A 15923-nucleotide genomic window follows, 5' to 3' on the forward strand; every position below is an offset into this window, starting at 1 on the left:
AAAATCTCAAAAGTTATTGCTGAAGCCAGATGCAAAGGAAAATATGCAGCTTTAAAAGTTGTTTTAATAAGAAAGAAACTTAAATGGACATTTCAAAAAGCTAAAAAGAAGAGCAAAATGAAATAAAGGTAGGACAAAAGGATTAGCAATATAAAAAACAGGAATCAATGAATTAGAAAACAAAAAATAATTTTTTTCATAAATAAGATCAAAAGGTAGTTCTTTAAAATGCTCCCAATAATGGGGACAAAACTCTGGCCACTCTTATTAAGAATAAAAAACAAATAACAAATGCACAAAACAGAATAAATAATAAAATCACAGATTCAAAGAAAGTTAAACAATTGTGAGACAGTATTGTATTCAACTTTATGTGAATACATTAAAATCTAGATGAAAGAAAGAATTTTCCTAGACAATAGCAAACTTCTCTAGGGTATTATATAAAAGTTCTTCAAAAAGTTCATGGAAAGATTTGTATTATCATATAATTCAATTTTTCCATGAACATTTTGTAGTACCCTCAAGGAGCACACTTACATCAATGAGATTGAAACCTGACTATACCTATAACTATGGAACAAATTGAAATGTCAAAGTCTCTCCAAAGACATTAAATCCAGATGGTTTTACTATAAAATTCTATCAAATCATCATCTATTATGCAAATCATTTTTAAAAAAGAAAACCTGTAAAAATTATTCTCAAATACCTTAATAATAATACTGAGGAAGAATTAAAATAGGCAGATTTTTTTTGTTAATACTGCTATAAGAATGCGAAATAAAATTTTAGCAAATTGTTAAGTATTAAACATAATTAAGTAGTTTTTTAACCAGAAATATTAAGATAATTCAATATTAAGAATACATTTCTGTATCTTAATCTCAGTAAAATAGCAACCTATCATTTCCCAGCTCCTTATCTTCCTTCATTTTTATTCGTGGTACTTGGTATGGTTTGAATGTTTGTGTCCCCTCCAAGATTCATGTTGAAAGTTGATGGCCTATGCAACACTACTAAGAGTTGAGGCCTTTAGGAGGTGATTATGTTATGAGGGTGCTGTCAATGGGATTAGGTACCCTTATAAAAGGACTTGACAGAGGGAATTCATTCCTTTTGCCCTTCTGCCTTAAGCCACGTGAGGACACAGTGTTCCTCCCCTCCAGGTGACACAGAGTTGAAGGTGCCAGAGACCAGACCCTCACCGGACCTGCTGATGCCTTGATCTTGGACTTCCCAGCCTCCAGAGCCATGAGAAATAAATTTTTGTTCTTTATAAATTACCTCGTTTCAGGTATTTTTTTGTAGCAGCACCAAACAGACTAAGACAGTACTTATCATTACTGTATATTGGTTTATTTTATTGTCCTCTCCCTTTACTAGAATGTAAACTCCTTGGGGCTTTAATTATCTTATTAATTCCTATATCTGCAGTGCAGAGAACAGTACATGCCATAACCTGCTTAGTAAATGCTGGTTAAGTGAATTATATGAAAATGCTAATAAGAAAAAATATAAATAATTTAAATACATGCTGAAAGGAAAGTAATAAAATTTAATATTTGTTTCTGATTTTAAAAGTTAGTAAACCAAGAGTATTTAACTGAAATAAATAGCCACATTTATACATAACAGGTAAACACAATAGGCATCCCTTTTAGGGTTTTTGCCTGAGCCTGAGACTTCAAGTAACGTAAGATAGATTAAAAGGAAAAAAGAATACAAATTTATTTTAATACAAGTTTTATGTGACATGGGAGCCCTCATAAGGAAATGAAGACCCAGAGAAGTGGTAAAACCTAAATGCTTTTATATTAGATTGAACAAAGAGAGGTAATTGTGGAAAAGTAACCAAACTATGTGGGGAGGCTAAAGGACAGTAAGAATTATTTTAACAAGGTCTGTTTGTACAGAATTTTCTCAGTCTCAACCTCCCACCCTTGAATATAAGACTGTTATTTTCCTTCTGGTATAGCAAAGACATCTTCCATACAAGGGTTTTATCTCCTGCTTTCAGAAAGAAGAAGGGGAGGGTCAGAGCATCCTCTCTTACCTGCTGTTTTTTTAAAAGTGCCTTTGGCTCAAAATAATCCTTACGCCAAAGCGGCATATTTTGGGGTGGTATAATGTGCAGCCTTCACATACAAATTAACTTTTGTATAAGAATAACAACATTTTGCAAAAACTTAACGAGTAGAATTGTTTTACATTCTTTCAAATCTCTTTAAAGTCTGACTTAGAATCATGTCTGATTCTATGTTCAATCTGCTGTGATATGTTGTTTTGATTGAAACATATAAGAAAATCTGGCTAAGCACAAATATGTAGTTAGAAAAGGGAAGAGTATTTTAATAGCTTTTTCAGATAATTGTGAATATTCTTTCACTCTATGCCAAAACTCAACAAGTGATTATTTTGCAAAGGCTAGTTGCAATGTGGAATCTGAAATCATATCAATAAACTTTTCCTAATCTATTAATTAAGATCTATTGGTCTGTCTTGCATTTTGAATGGATTTTTTTTTACATGTATATGATTTCATAACATCATGCATTAGGCATTTAGAAAATATTTGTTTACTGAGTTGTGTAGATCTTCCAAATTTGACACAGTTTATTATATAATACCAAAAAAATCACATTTGTTAATATCACCATTTCTCTCATCAAAAATATTTAAATATTGGGAAATCATCAAGCTCATATAGTTGGGCTTGTCCTCACCTTGGTGATGGTGCTCAACTTGCTGCAGCTCCCCCTTTCCCCTGGGGAAATACTTGCCACCATCTGCACCTGATGGGCCTCTACCTGTTGCAGGACAGCAGCTGCTGTTGTCAGCTTATTCTACCCCTGTATCAACAGTCACCCTGGAGAACCCTGCAAGTTTAAGAGAGTGGGTCAGTATCACACACCATATGGCAGTTTTTGTTGGCATTCATCATGCCAGTGTTAAATTGGATTGTGCCAATGTCTTAGTCCATTTCTGTTACTTTTAACAAAATACTTGGAACTGGGTAATTTATAAAGAAAATGAAATTTATTGCTTACAGTTTTAGAGGCTGGGAAGTCCAAAGTCCAGGGAACACATCTGGTGAAGGCCTTGGTGGTGACTGTGACATGGTGGAATGGCAGAGCAGAGAGAAAGAGACTCTCACATGCTCTCCTTTTAAAGCCACCAGAACTACTCCCATTATTCCAAGAATGAATCAATCCATTCCTGAAGGTATGGTCCTGACAATCTAATCACCTCTTCAAGGTCCCACTTTCAATTACCATAATAGGATTTCCCACCCTCAACAGGTACAGTAGAGATTAAGTTTTGGGGGGACATTCAATCCAAGGCAGCCACTAATGTTCAGCTGTCCTTGACTTTAGCCATTCTGTCATTGGGCCTTTGTTGGACATTTGATCATTCAAGAAGTAGCCTTGGGCTTGGGCTCACCATTGTCTTTCTAGCTACTCTGATCACTCAGTTTTGCATGTGTCATGGTGTTTATCAGTAAACATCCCCAGATTTTCTCTATATTCATTCTCAGCTTCCACGTACAGTCTTCTCAGGCGGCGTGTTGGCTTGGAGAAGGGTAATTGTGAATGAAATTAAATGGCTTTTCTTACTTATTTCAATGGATTGTTCTTGGCTTCGGTCTTATCTGGTGTACTATGACATCTTAACTAATTTCTGGAGTTCTCATGAAGGCGTTTTGGACTCTATACAGTTGCTAAGTCAGTGGGGAAATGATATCTGGGGTTTCCTATTCTGCCATCTTGCTGTGTGATCAGGCTTTTACTTTTTATTTAATACATTACTTACTGTTTGAATATTTCACAGCTGTCACATTTTATTTAAAAATAGAAAGAAAAATATCCAATTTCAAATTTTAAAATACTGAAGAAAAAAGTGTCATTTCCAAGAAAGGAAAACACGTAAATGCCATTGGTCTACAGTATTTTATTATTATAATTTATACTAAAGTAAGAATTAGCCTATTTTCACATATATTATACAAACTTCCCACTATTGTGACCTTTCTCAAATTCTTGCAGTCTTAACAAAAATGTAGAAAGGCACTTTGTTATGGCATAAGAAATAAATTAACAATACAAGTTATTATGAAGCAGAGGTTTAAAATATCTCAGTATAAATAAGAATAATTAGGAAATAAATTTATTTATTGGGTTTTGTTTTTTCTTTTGCACTTTAGGCATTAGGATTTTTGTCTTCTTATGGAATAGGAATGGAATATGATCAAGCCAAGGTAAGATCATTCTATATTTTTATGGAACAAAACTGATTTCTTTAAAAGCGGTGTTGAATAGACAGACTGCTCTTTAAAGGGGCTCTTTCTAGTGTGGTGGTTAAAAACACTGGCTCAATAGTCAGAGAAATTTGTGTTCTTCTACCACAGGCTCCTAAAGTCTTATATTTCAGGTTTTTCATTGAAGGTAGATAGTACGTGCTTCACAGGGATTTTATAATGTTTAAATGAGCTGTCATATATAATGCCCTTACCAGACTCCAGAGCTTGTTAAAACTCCAAAAAACAGCAGTCACCTTTAAAGAGGAAAAGAGTAAAATTTGGAATTTATTTTGGAGTAGCTCAGGGGTCATTGCTGAGCTAAGAGTAAGAAAGCAATGGTTGGTTTGAGTTTCAAATTAAGGTGACCAATATAATTTTTATTGTTACTTTAGGCACTGATATATTACACCTTTGGAAGTGCTGGAGGAAGCATGATGTCCCAGATGATTTTGGTTTGTACATTAAATATTCTTGGAACCAAATTCATGTACTATAAATACAGCATTGTCTGAATATTAAGAATATATATGCTTGTGTTTTAGGGATACAGATATTTGTCAGGAATCAATGTTCTACAGAATTGTGAAGTTGCCCTAAATCATTACAAGAAAGTGGCAGATTATAGTGAGTAATCCACATAATTTATTTTAAAATAAGCAGACTTATCAAGCAATTAAAAAATAATTTGATACCAGTTGACATAAATTTATAAAAATATGTCTATGCTTTTAACATCTGTTATGATACAGTTCCTTAATACAGAGTTTCTGTTTCCTTTATAGTTACTTTTCAAAAATTTTAAAAGATTGTACTCATGTTTTGTTTTTGTTAATACTTGTATATATCTCCAAACAATTCTGTTTTACTTATTCTTGTGATGTTCTTTCCTTAAACTGACAGTTTGAATATAGCTCCAATAAATATTAAGCAGTCTTCTAAATCTAACATTTTGCATATAAGATGACTTGTTAAAAGGTTCTAAAGAAATGAATGTAAGGTACATATATTGGAGATATCTATCACTACACTTGAGAACAATTTAAGCAATCATATCCTATTACTCTATCTTTTGTCTGCAAAAGAACAGTGTGATGCTAAGGTATGTTGCTAAAACTGCTTTCAAAGTTTTATGTAACATTTCATCTTGCGACATCACTGAACCAGAATGCATAATAGGGCTTTAAATAAAAGGCTTCCGATAAGTGAATAAAGTCTATTTGGTTAATTTCTGTAATCAGAATAACATCTGGGGCCAGCCCGTGGCTCACTTGGGAGAGTGCGGTGCTGATAATACCAAGGCCATGGGTTCGGATCCCTATATAGGGATGGTCGGTTGGCTCACTTGGGAGAGCGTGGTGCTGACAACACCATGTCAAGGGTTAAGATCCCCTTACCAATCAAAAAAAAAAAAAAATAAACAAATAACATCTGAACACGTATCTTTGGCACTATTAGCATCTGAGAAAAGAAATAAAGAGGAAAAAAACTACTTTTGAATTTAAGATCATATATATAACAAGTTCATTTCATATGCTTAACAAAACTAGAATTACTATGTATATATTTCAAACTGAAAACCTTATTAGGTGCATTCAAGCACATTTATCTTTCTATTTATTTTCAGACTATCCATGGGAGATAATTGAAGAGCAGCTTTAATCTTATATTATAGTTTCAAACCCAGAAAAAGTCAATGTGGAGGGAATCAGTTGTCTGCTCCTAAAATCTCTCCTCTTTCCTTAAAACTGTTTGCCCAAAATCTTCAGTAGTCTGTTATATTTTGATACAATATTTACATGGGTTACAAAGAATATCCAGGTTTCTTGCACTTTTCTCAAAACCAAATAAACAAAAATCAACAAATTTCTATTTTCTGCGGATCTTCCCCCTCTGTTAATAAACGAAATTTCTGTGCAGTGTTTTCTCTGAGTTGACTATTACCTCTTGCAGCCTGGGTTTTCTAACAGTTCTGTGGCTTGTTTCTATTCACAGTTGCTGACGAATTGGAAAAAAGTGAAGGTATTCCAGTGGAAAAAGTGAGACTAACTGAAGGACCTGAAAATCTGAGTTCTCACAGTGAGATTTTGGATTGGGACTTATACCAATACTATACATTTTTGGCAGAAAGAGGAGATGTTCAGATACAAGTAATGTATACACATGAGACTGAGTTTTAGAACATGCAAATTACAAAGGGCTTGGTTTTCTCTGAGTCCTAGAGGAACTAACAATGCCCCCCACTGAATAAGGAAGGGAAGAGGCACCCCCTTCTCTTTGCCCTAAGTCTGTTTTGTTCCCTGCCACTTGCAGAGCTTGTGGCCTACTGTACTGGAAAACAAGTTGCCATAATAATAGCAAATAGTTTTTTGCATTTCTTTCTAAAATATTATTTTTTTAAAACAAACCTAGATTTTAATTATAGAAAAAAGCACCATCCGATGAACTTCTACAAGAATCCAGGATGGGACAAGGATCCAGAATGTCTTTAGGAATGGGACAGCATTTATGTGACCTTTAAGAGCCAAGAGTTGAGGTCCCTAGGCTTGTGTGTTTGCGTGTGGCTGTATAATAGCAGGCTGGCTTCCTGCCACTGAGGAAGCCATATGCCCAACAGCAACCAATAACCCATTAAATGATATAGTCTGGAACTTTTCCCTGCTTCTTTCACGACACAAAACTGAATCAGCATGGTATAGTAAAATCCCCAAGTCAATGTTTCCTTTTCTTCATTTAAATTAATACTGCTGCTAAAATCATTTTCAAAATTTATCTTTCCTAGGTGTCTCTTGGACAATTATATCTAAATGGAAGAAAAGGCCTAGATCAGGATTACTATGTAAGTCAATCTCAAGATTTAGTCATATGGGGTGGGAAGGATAGTGGTGAGGCAGGCTGGTGGCTTAGTGAAAAGGGAGAGAGGCAGAGGTAGGAAAGACTACTGTTGCTTCCTTGGTCAGACTTGTTTCCAACTTCTTAGGAAGAACATAGTTCACCAGAGGGAGCCTTTTCCTACTTGCCTTCAAGTACAGAGGGACAGGGGCTTCTGAGGAGCAGTCGGGGCACGGTGGTATTCCTGTTACAACAGAACCTAGCCTTTTCACACCCACAGGAGCTGCTGGGCTGGGCTTAGGAGAGGAGGATATGATTGCTGGGCTTGCAAATTTCCCTTCCTCAGAGGCCAGCTTCAGAAAGCCCACTTGTGAGTTTCCTGCTAAGGAGCCTGAGGGCCAACTTCATTCCCATTTGACTAGATCAGAGGACAGACTGCTTTTAATATAATTAATAATATGTTAAATATCGTTAAAAATCTGCAAACCTCCTTTCAATCATTTTGCTTACTTTATCCCAGTGAGTTTAGAAGAATTAGTAACAATTTAAATTTATAGTGGAGAAAAAAGCAAATAAACTTGACCTACACAGGATCTTCCTCAGTAAGATGCCAGATGAGTTCTTTTTTGTTGTTTTTTAATTATTTATTTTTTATTTTTGGCCACAAAACAAGTCTTAATACATTTTAAAAGACTAAGATCATACAAAATATGTTCTCTGACCATAATAATAGAAGGAAATTTAGAAAATTCACTAAAGTGTGGAAATTAAACAATGCTCTCTTAAATAAACAATGGGTAAAAAGAAATATCACAGGGAAATTAGAGAGTACCTTGAGATAAAAATCAAAGTGCAACACATTAAAATTTATAAGCTGTAGGGCTGATGCAGTGCTTAGAGGAAAATTTATTCTTGTAAACACCTATATTAAAATGCTACATTCTTTTTTAAGATATTAATCTCTTTCTAAATTTCCTCCTTCATACCCTGGATTTTTTTCTTGTTTCATTGTGTTGTCTAACCGAGAGTTCTCCTATCTCAGTGACTTTCCTTAAGACTGTTGCTCAGAATTCCTTTAAAGTCATTTCAAGGGTTTCCTGCACTATAGGGTCTTGTATTTGAGAATTACTGTATTCTTTTGGTGCTGTCATATTTTCTTTGGTTTTCGTATTTCTAGTATCTACATTGATGTCTGGTCACCTGGTAGAGCAGTTGCTTCTTCTATTACTCTGGAGTGGGCTTCGAGGAGAGAGATGTCCTCTTCTTTTTCTGGTCTCCACTGGTGACTCTCCTTGTGTAAGTGTAGTTGAGTGTCTGGCTGGCTGCCTGAATGGTAGTTGTGGCTACTGCTGTGGCATCAAGCCACTTTTGTGGCAGCTGTGCCTGTGGCAGCAGCTGTGGTAGGCCACCCACATAGAAATGGTGTTTTCAATGTGCTCCTTGGGATGGTACCCTCAGCTCCTGCCTTAAGGCCCCAGGCATGCTCTCTTGCCTGCTTCCAGGTTGAAGGGACTTTTCTTGGTTCCTGCCCAAGGACCCTGAGCATGCTCTGTTTCTTGCCTGCATCCGGGCAGAGGGCTTATGAATCAGTTAGCTTAGTCTGCATAACACAGTGCTTCCAAATGTAGGTGGCTTAAAACAACAACCATTTATTCAATGCATGACTTTGGCAGGTTAGCAATTTTGGCTATAATCAGCTGAGAAATTCCGGTCTGAGCCAGGCTCAGTGAATCTTAGCTGGTCTTGTTCATGCCTCTACAGTTAGCTGGAGTATTGGCCAGAGCTGGCTGGCTTATGATGGCTTCATCTGTGATAGCTAGAATGACTGGGGCCTCTCTCCACGTGGTTTCATCCTCCAGCCAACTGGCCCAGGCTCTTCACACAGCAGTCAAAGATCCTAAGAACACAAGAGCATAATTCTCTTGAGGCCTAGGTTCAGAACTCACAAATCACTTCTGCCACATTCTTTTGGCCAAAGCAAGTCACAAGGCTGGTAAGACTCAGAGGGTAGGGAAATAAACTTCTCCTCTCAATGGCCAGAGCTGCAAAATATTGTGGTCATTTTTGCAACTTATAGTAGTTGAGTTGCACCAGAATCAGCTCGGAGTGGCAGGGGAGATATACTAGGGAAACAGAAGATAAAAAGATAAACCCGATTTCTGAAAGCCTTTTACTGTAGCTCTCCCCACTTCTGGCTTCTCATCCTTCAAGTCTCACCTTCTCAGAGAGGATTTTCTTGATCAACTCTACTGTTCCGTCACTTATCCCATCACGTTGGGTTTATTTTCCTCACACCCCATATAATTCCCTGCATTATGTTGATCTTTACTTGTTATTGTCTCCCCACAATGGAATGTAAGTTCTTGTCTGTCCTGCTCACCACTATGTACTCAGAGTAGTGCCTGGTACACATGAGTTACTCGGTAAATATTTATTGAATGAATGAATGAGTGCTGGCATCCTAAACATTTTGAGTCGCTCCTCAGCCCGAAAACCACCACGTGAGCCAGTATGCTAATGTCTCAGTCCACCCGAAGAAATTATTAGTATAAGAATCTTTTAAAATATGATGCCCCAGTTTACTGCCCAGCAAATTAAATATCAAAATAACTGGAAATAACTAGCTTGCTTGCCTTTCTTTTTCTCCTCTCTGTTTGGTTGAATTAATCGCTCTCATGTGTTGTCGTCACAGGCAACATTTTCACCCTCCCCTGACCAAATTCTCAATTATTGAAAAGTACTATATATGCAGTTCTTGATTGCATTATCCTGAATTTTATACACATAACTTTTATTATAATTTGCATTTCTAAATATATACAGGCTCAGAATCAATTGGATTAGGAAAGTGTGGTGTTTGGGTGCATATTAAAGTGGATAAAACATAATTAAATTAAACCTGGCAGCGGAATAATTTCATATATGTAAATTAAACCACTTTGTCTATCCTGCCAGCATTTAAAAAGAAAAGAGCTAATATCATTCCTTTTCAGGATGATTTACAAAGCCTGGGATAAAAGAAGTGTCCATAAGTGTTTTTAGAACAACACTTTTTCTTGGCATTTCATTCTAGTGGAGATGTTACAAATTAATTAAACTCGGGATTTTCTTAGAGCCAATGAAAAATCGTGCTCATTAAAAAAAAGAGAGAGGTTTAAATAATAAAACTTCACTTAGTATAATGCCTGGGACATACATTTTATCCTAAGCCACCATCATGTGTAAGACACACCATTATTTTGTGTTCTACTGAGAAAGAAAAAACTAATAATATAAATTATAATATGCCATTGAGAATAAGAAATGGCCTAATTAAGATGTATGGGTGGAGATATACATCTTAGAATCAGTGAAATATGATAATAGGTGCTCAGTAAATATCTGAATGAGGATGGATGGATAAACGGATGGATTGATGGATACTTGATGTTGATTCTGAGCAAGAACTCAGAGTGGCTCACGTATATCCATCAAAGTAGCTTGTATGGTACTGTCACACAGTGCTTAACAAATGTTTATACAATTAAAGCAATAGCATTAAGGGCAGGTAAATTTAAAACGAAAGAAGGGAGAATTGAAATGCCAAGTCAGCCGTGACAGTGGAGCAGTGTGAAAGAGGGAGCCTCAATTCCTTTTTGTCTTTATGGGTTCATTATGTGGAAGGGTGGGGGAAATTTCAGTTTTATTTACTTCTGGGGAATAGATTATTTCCTTTTGAAAGCTCAGATCTAGTCTCCCAGAAGGAAACTTTTTTTCAGAACTCCCAACTGCAAGATATTTGAGAGCCAAATTACTAAGCTGGACTTTGAAAATAACTTTATAGAATTACAATACTATAGCTGGAAGGACCCATAAAATTTAAAGTGCAGCCCCCTTGTTTTAGAGATTTGTAAACATTCATTCATTCATTCCTGAAATATTTCCTGAGTGACTAACACATGGCAGACAATATGCAAAGTAGAGAGGATTCAACTATGAAGGAGACAAAATAAGCAATTTTATAAGCACAACGAGACAATTAGATCCATGAATGAATGCCACAAAAGGAACATTAGAGGGTGCCCTGAGCGCACAGAGGAGGATAATCTGAATGAGGAAACCAAGACCAGGAGATAACGTGATTTGTGTAAGTTATACAGTTACCTAGGGACATATTTCATAGAGGTATTCATAAGAAATACCTTTATATACTCTCTAATTTGGTAAATTATATATTGCTATAATTTTCTCCTGTTCAACTGACACTAAGATTATTCCAGACATTTGATCTTCAAGATTTCCTAATGCTCACAAATCTCCAATGGCATCTATTTTCTGAAAAATAAAATAAACCAAATAAAATGAAAATCCTTAGCCTGGTATTCAAGACTGTTTATAATATAGCCCCTTCTTATTTTTGCAAGTCTTACCTTTTAGATATTCTATTTCAGCCATACTGAAGTGATTACTATTTCTTGAACACACTTTGGACATTCCCATCTCCCATCATCCTTGCTCATGTAATTCCCTGAGCCTCTGTACTGTAGGTGACTCATCTCCATCTCTAGTGGAGCTGCTATCATTTTAGCCCTCCTGTTTATATCATGGAGGCAGAGTGCCAAGCACATGAGAATTAGATTCAGGCTGCTTACGGGACTCTAGTATTAGTTACATGACTCTGAGTATCACTAAATAGGATCGGTTATTAATAATACCTTCCTTATGGTGGTATTGTGAAGATTAAGTAAGAAAAGGGTTGGAAAACACTTATTAGAGACCTGGATACAATTTCTCTTTTTCTGTATCCTTCCGATTCTTTTTGGTGTTCCTTTTATCTCACCTAGCACCTACTATCTTATTTCTGTTTATGTATATTCCTTTATTCTCAGCAACATTATTAGGGAGCAGATGTAGGGACTGTTATTTTGTTCATCTATGAATCACCACTGATACCTAACATACTACCATACATACAGCATGTTTCAATCAAATTTTCGAAGGGATAAACAAATATTAGAAGAGATGGGAAGACGATGAGGTGCAGCATTGGTGGCTTTTGTACTTATGTCCACAAGGCAGACCAACTTCAGTAACAAGGGCATGGATCTCAAATGAGTTGGCAATATTGCTGGAGCAAATTTTCATAGAAGTAACTACCGCATTTCTTCCTGAAACATGTTCTTCTCTTTGGGACGAGGCAGATCCTTGCACATCAATCTACTCAAGACTTTTTAAAGAGCGGAAGAGTTGTGTCCTAGTAAGACATTTTGAAGAGGGTCTTTGTGTCTCATTCCTGAGACTGATTTCTTTTATTACTCTATGTGGTTTCTGAGGAAACTTTCTAGAAGGTCAAGATGAGGCTTAGGGAATGTGGCAGCAAGGCAACAAGGTCAGCCCTAATGTGTTGCAGACTGAGAGCTTCATTTAGTGTTGTGACTTAGACAAAATCAGAGGCTTTGCTGGCCTCCTTCAATCTGATTTAGAAGGAATTATCTTGAAGCTCACCTATGCAGAAAGACCTGGTCTCAGCAGGCATTCAGGTGTGTCCGGTCTTACTCTGCCTTATGAGCATTAGGGTGCTGCATATCCAATTCTGCCAACTGTAGTACAAACTCTCTTATAAAATAAGCACAAATTGTTGACATAAAAGCTTACTTTTTCAAAATAATGGGCTATTTAGCTCTATCACTGGGAGTCATCTCTCCCTACAAAGCCACATGCCCACCATGCCTTTTCAAATGTGAGAAATAAGTCCTCACTTTTTAAAATTACATATGTGATATATATATATATATATATTCTCCCACTCTTCAGGTTTATGGTTACAGTAGCACTTGGAATAGTGCCTGAACAAAGTGGGCATTGCAGAGATATTTTTTGAATGCATATCAAATAAAATAAAGTTTGGTTCAAAAAGCCATTTTGAGGATTTATTTGTAACTGGCAATAATACTGTTTCTTTTCTCTCCAGAAAGCATTATACTACTTCTTAAAGGCAGCAAAGGCTGGGAGTGCAAATGCCATGGCATTTATAGGAAAGGTACATGCTTCATCTTGATCAATAGTTTTCATTGCTTGAAAAAATAAGAAATTAATGGTACCAGCTAATTGAACCCAGTGTATGGTGACAGGACTGCAGACCTCTTTCATGGAAGCAGCTGAGGGAGACATCCAGCTGCAACCTGAGAGTTACAACCTGAGGTTGCATATGATTTCTGCTCCCCTCTCCTCTGCTCCCCCCTCTTCCGCCCCAGACACGTAGCAGGTGAGCCATTCGGGCTAGTTGTGCAGGCCTCAACCCAATCAGGTGCCTCTTTTCTTCACCCCTGGAATGAGAACTAGCTCCAGGCTGACCAAAGTCTGTCCTTATGCCACCTCTGGTGGGAGGTCGCCTATGACGGCTGAGAAGCCTTTGTGGAGGGTTCCTCTGGAAAGGCATGTTCTTTCTCTGTCCTTCAACGACCACACACTCCCTGAGTGCTGCCCTTGGCTCCCTTCAGCCAATTTGCATCAGTAACCATGGGGACGAGTGCCCTGCTTCCAGAAGTGCTACATACAGTAAATTTAGATGCAAGAAACATAAGAAAACACAAATAGGATCCATTTCTTTGCCCTCAGAAAAGATCACTCCAGAATGTATGTAGTAGATTGTATACCTAGTTTTTGTTTTTCTTTAAATTGAGGTAAAATTTGAATAACATAAAATTAACCATTTAAAGCATACCATTCAGTGGCATTTACTACATTCACAATGTCGTGCAACCATTACCTCTATTTTGTTTTAAAACATATGCATCACCTTCCAATTCCTTTGTTTTTTTACAGTTTCTTTTCATTTTTTTCCCTAGATGTATTTAGAGGGGAATGCAGCTGTACCGCAAAATAATGCTACTGCCTTCAAATACTTTTCTATGGCAGCCAGTAAGGTATGTCCTCAACCCATTGCTATAAGCACATAAAAATAACCGGCTTTTATTACATGTAGACTGGTGCTAAAGAGTTGACTTCAAAATTCCATGCCCAGATAATGGGCCTGGAAGGAGTTTTGTGGCCTGGACACAATCTCTTTGACAATAAAATATGGGGTTGGGGTGGGGGGAGATACGTCTTGTCTTCTAGGTAGGTGAAAAATGGCAGTGACTTGTGCTGCCCTAACAGGGGACAGCAGGGGGTCAGACGGAAGCTCAACTTTCCCCTCCCTTGACAGTAGATGAGGCCATCTAATTTAAGAACAGGAAATAAAAGAGATGAGGACAGAGGAAGGGAGAACTCAATCAATAACTGTAAGTTCAGGACAAGTTTTTACCAGTTGGATCCTACCAAAGGCCAGAGCTCCCCATGGCCCAGGTAGGAGGTTGTCAGGCAGGTGGCCAGGGCAAGGTGATTGAGAACGTAGTTCTGAAGACAGAACCCCCAGCTTGAATGCCAGCCCTGCAACTTACTAGCTGTGTGACCATGGGCAAATTACTTAACCTCTCTGTGCCTCAATTTTCCCATCCGTAAAATGGGAAAATAAGAAGTAGATTTGCCTGATATTGTTGTTGTCAAGATTAAGGGAGTTAATATATGTGTGCCTCATACTGTTAAGTACTTAAAGCAGTGCCTGGCACATAGTAAGTGCTGAGTGTCAACTATTATCTTTTGCAGTCTGGGGCCAGTTAAGGAGAGTGATCTTCGAAGCATATGCAAGGCAGGATGGATTGGATCTGTGAGGAGATATAGAAATAGTATAATATCACTCCTGCTGTTGAAGTCTTCCTTTGTTCCCAGGCTCAGTGAGGCTGTTATCTGTCAGATAAAACTTAACAGACTACTCTCAACCCTTTTAACGCATAAAGAATCTCCTCATCCCAACACTCCTCAGCCTAATGTTTGTCAATGGCCTTGATAACTTTTTTTTTCTTTTTTTTTTAAAAGATGACCAGTAAGGGGATCTTAACCCTTCACTTGCTGTTGTCAGCACCACGCTCTCCCAAGTGAGCCACGGGCCGGCCCTTTTGATAAACTTTCTATCCCTGCACAGTAGGAAATATTTTGTTGTCTTACAGTCTCATTCTGAAACACTGGCAGTAAAGATGTGCTCAAGTAGGGGGCTATATTTAACTGTTCTCAGTTTTTAAAAGCCTACATGCTGCTTTAGGAGCCTATTTATAAATGACTAGCACCTCATAGCTGCTGCTATTGTGTTGTAAATTACTGAGAAGGCTAGTACTAGGTTTCTCTCCCTTGTAATTTATATGAAATTGTTGCTCAGCGAGACAGTTATCTGGAGTACCATTAGATTAGGATGACAAGGACGAGCACACTGAAAAAAGAGATTAGGGTAAGAGGAAAATCTCTTAGAATCTGGCAAATAACACTGATTTGTCAGCTCAAAGGAATAAGGCCAGGAAGTAGGGTGTACAAATTAACACAGCTCCCAGGCTATTCAGGACAGTGTAACCAGCAGTGATCTGGGCTACTCACATTCTAAACCTGAGCTACCTTCCTTTACAAAGGAAATCTGAAATTGTATTTAAAGTAATTATTCTGAATGGCATTAGGTAGACACAGCCACATACATACTCCTTGATCATTGCCTGGATAATTTGTCAGATTTCTCACCCATATTCTTACTACTTTAAAAAAAAAAAAAAACCTACTGCTTTTAAAATTTGTTCTTAAGTTATAGAAGTACCAGGATACAGAGCTATAGATTTTATAACCTTTTTGTCTTAATTACTTAGAAACAAGGACAGTTACCCTTTGTTACATTGAGCCCATATTGGACCATATTCCTCTGGATCTCTTTCTCACACCTCTGAACACATCAGGC

General features: G+C 37.2%; 1 protein-coding gene across 3 annotated transcripts in view; it reads left to right on the forward strand.

The window, feature by feature from the left end:
- SEL1L2 (SEL1L2 adaptor subunit of SYVN1 ubiquitin ligase) overlaps nt 1-15923 on the forward strand; it is a 53061-nt gene that overhangs the window by 17322 nt on the left and 19816 nt on the right. For 2 of the 3 annotated variants that reach the window (XM_063075235.1, XM_063075243.1), the window contains exons 3-9: nt 4205-4258; nt 4693-4752; nt 4843-4924; nt 6293-6447; nt 7080-7136; nt 13080-13148; nt 13957-14034. In XM_063075235.1, coding sequence (XP_062931305.1) covers nt 4205-4258; nt 4693-4752; nt 4843-4924; nt 6293-6447; nt 7080-7136; nt 13080-13148; nt 13957-14034 — 555 coding nt within the window. The remainder of the gene's footprint in view (nt 1-4204; nt 4259-4692; nt 4753-4842; nt 4925-6292; nt 6448-7079; nt 7137-13079; nt 13149-13956; nt 14035-15923) is intronic. The other variant, XM_063075226.1, reaches the window with a different exon arrangement.

Source organism: Cynocephalus volans, chromosome 1 (genome assembly GCF_027409185.1).
Source record: "Cynocephalus volans isolate mCynVol1 chromosome 1, mCynVol1.pri, whole genome shotgun sequence".
Taxonomy (NCBI): Eukaryota; Metazoa; Chordata; class Mammalia; order Dermoptera; family Cynocephalidae; genus Cynocephalus; species Cynocephalus volans.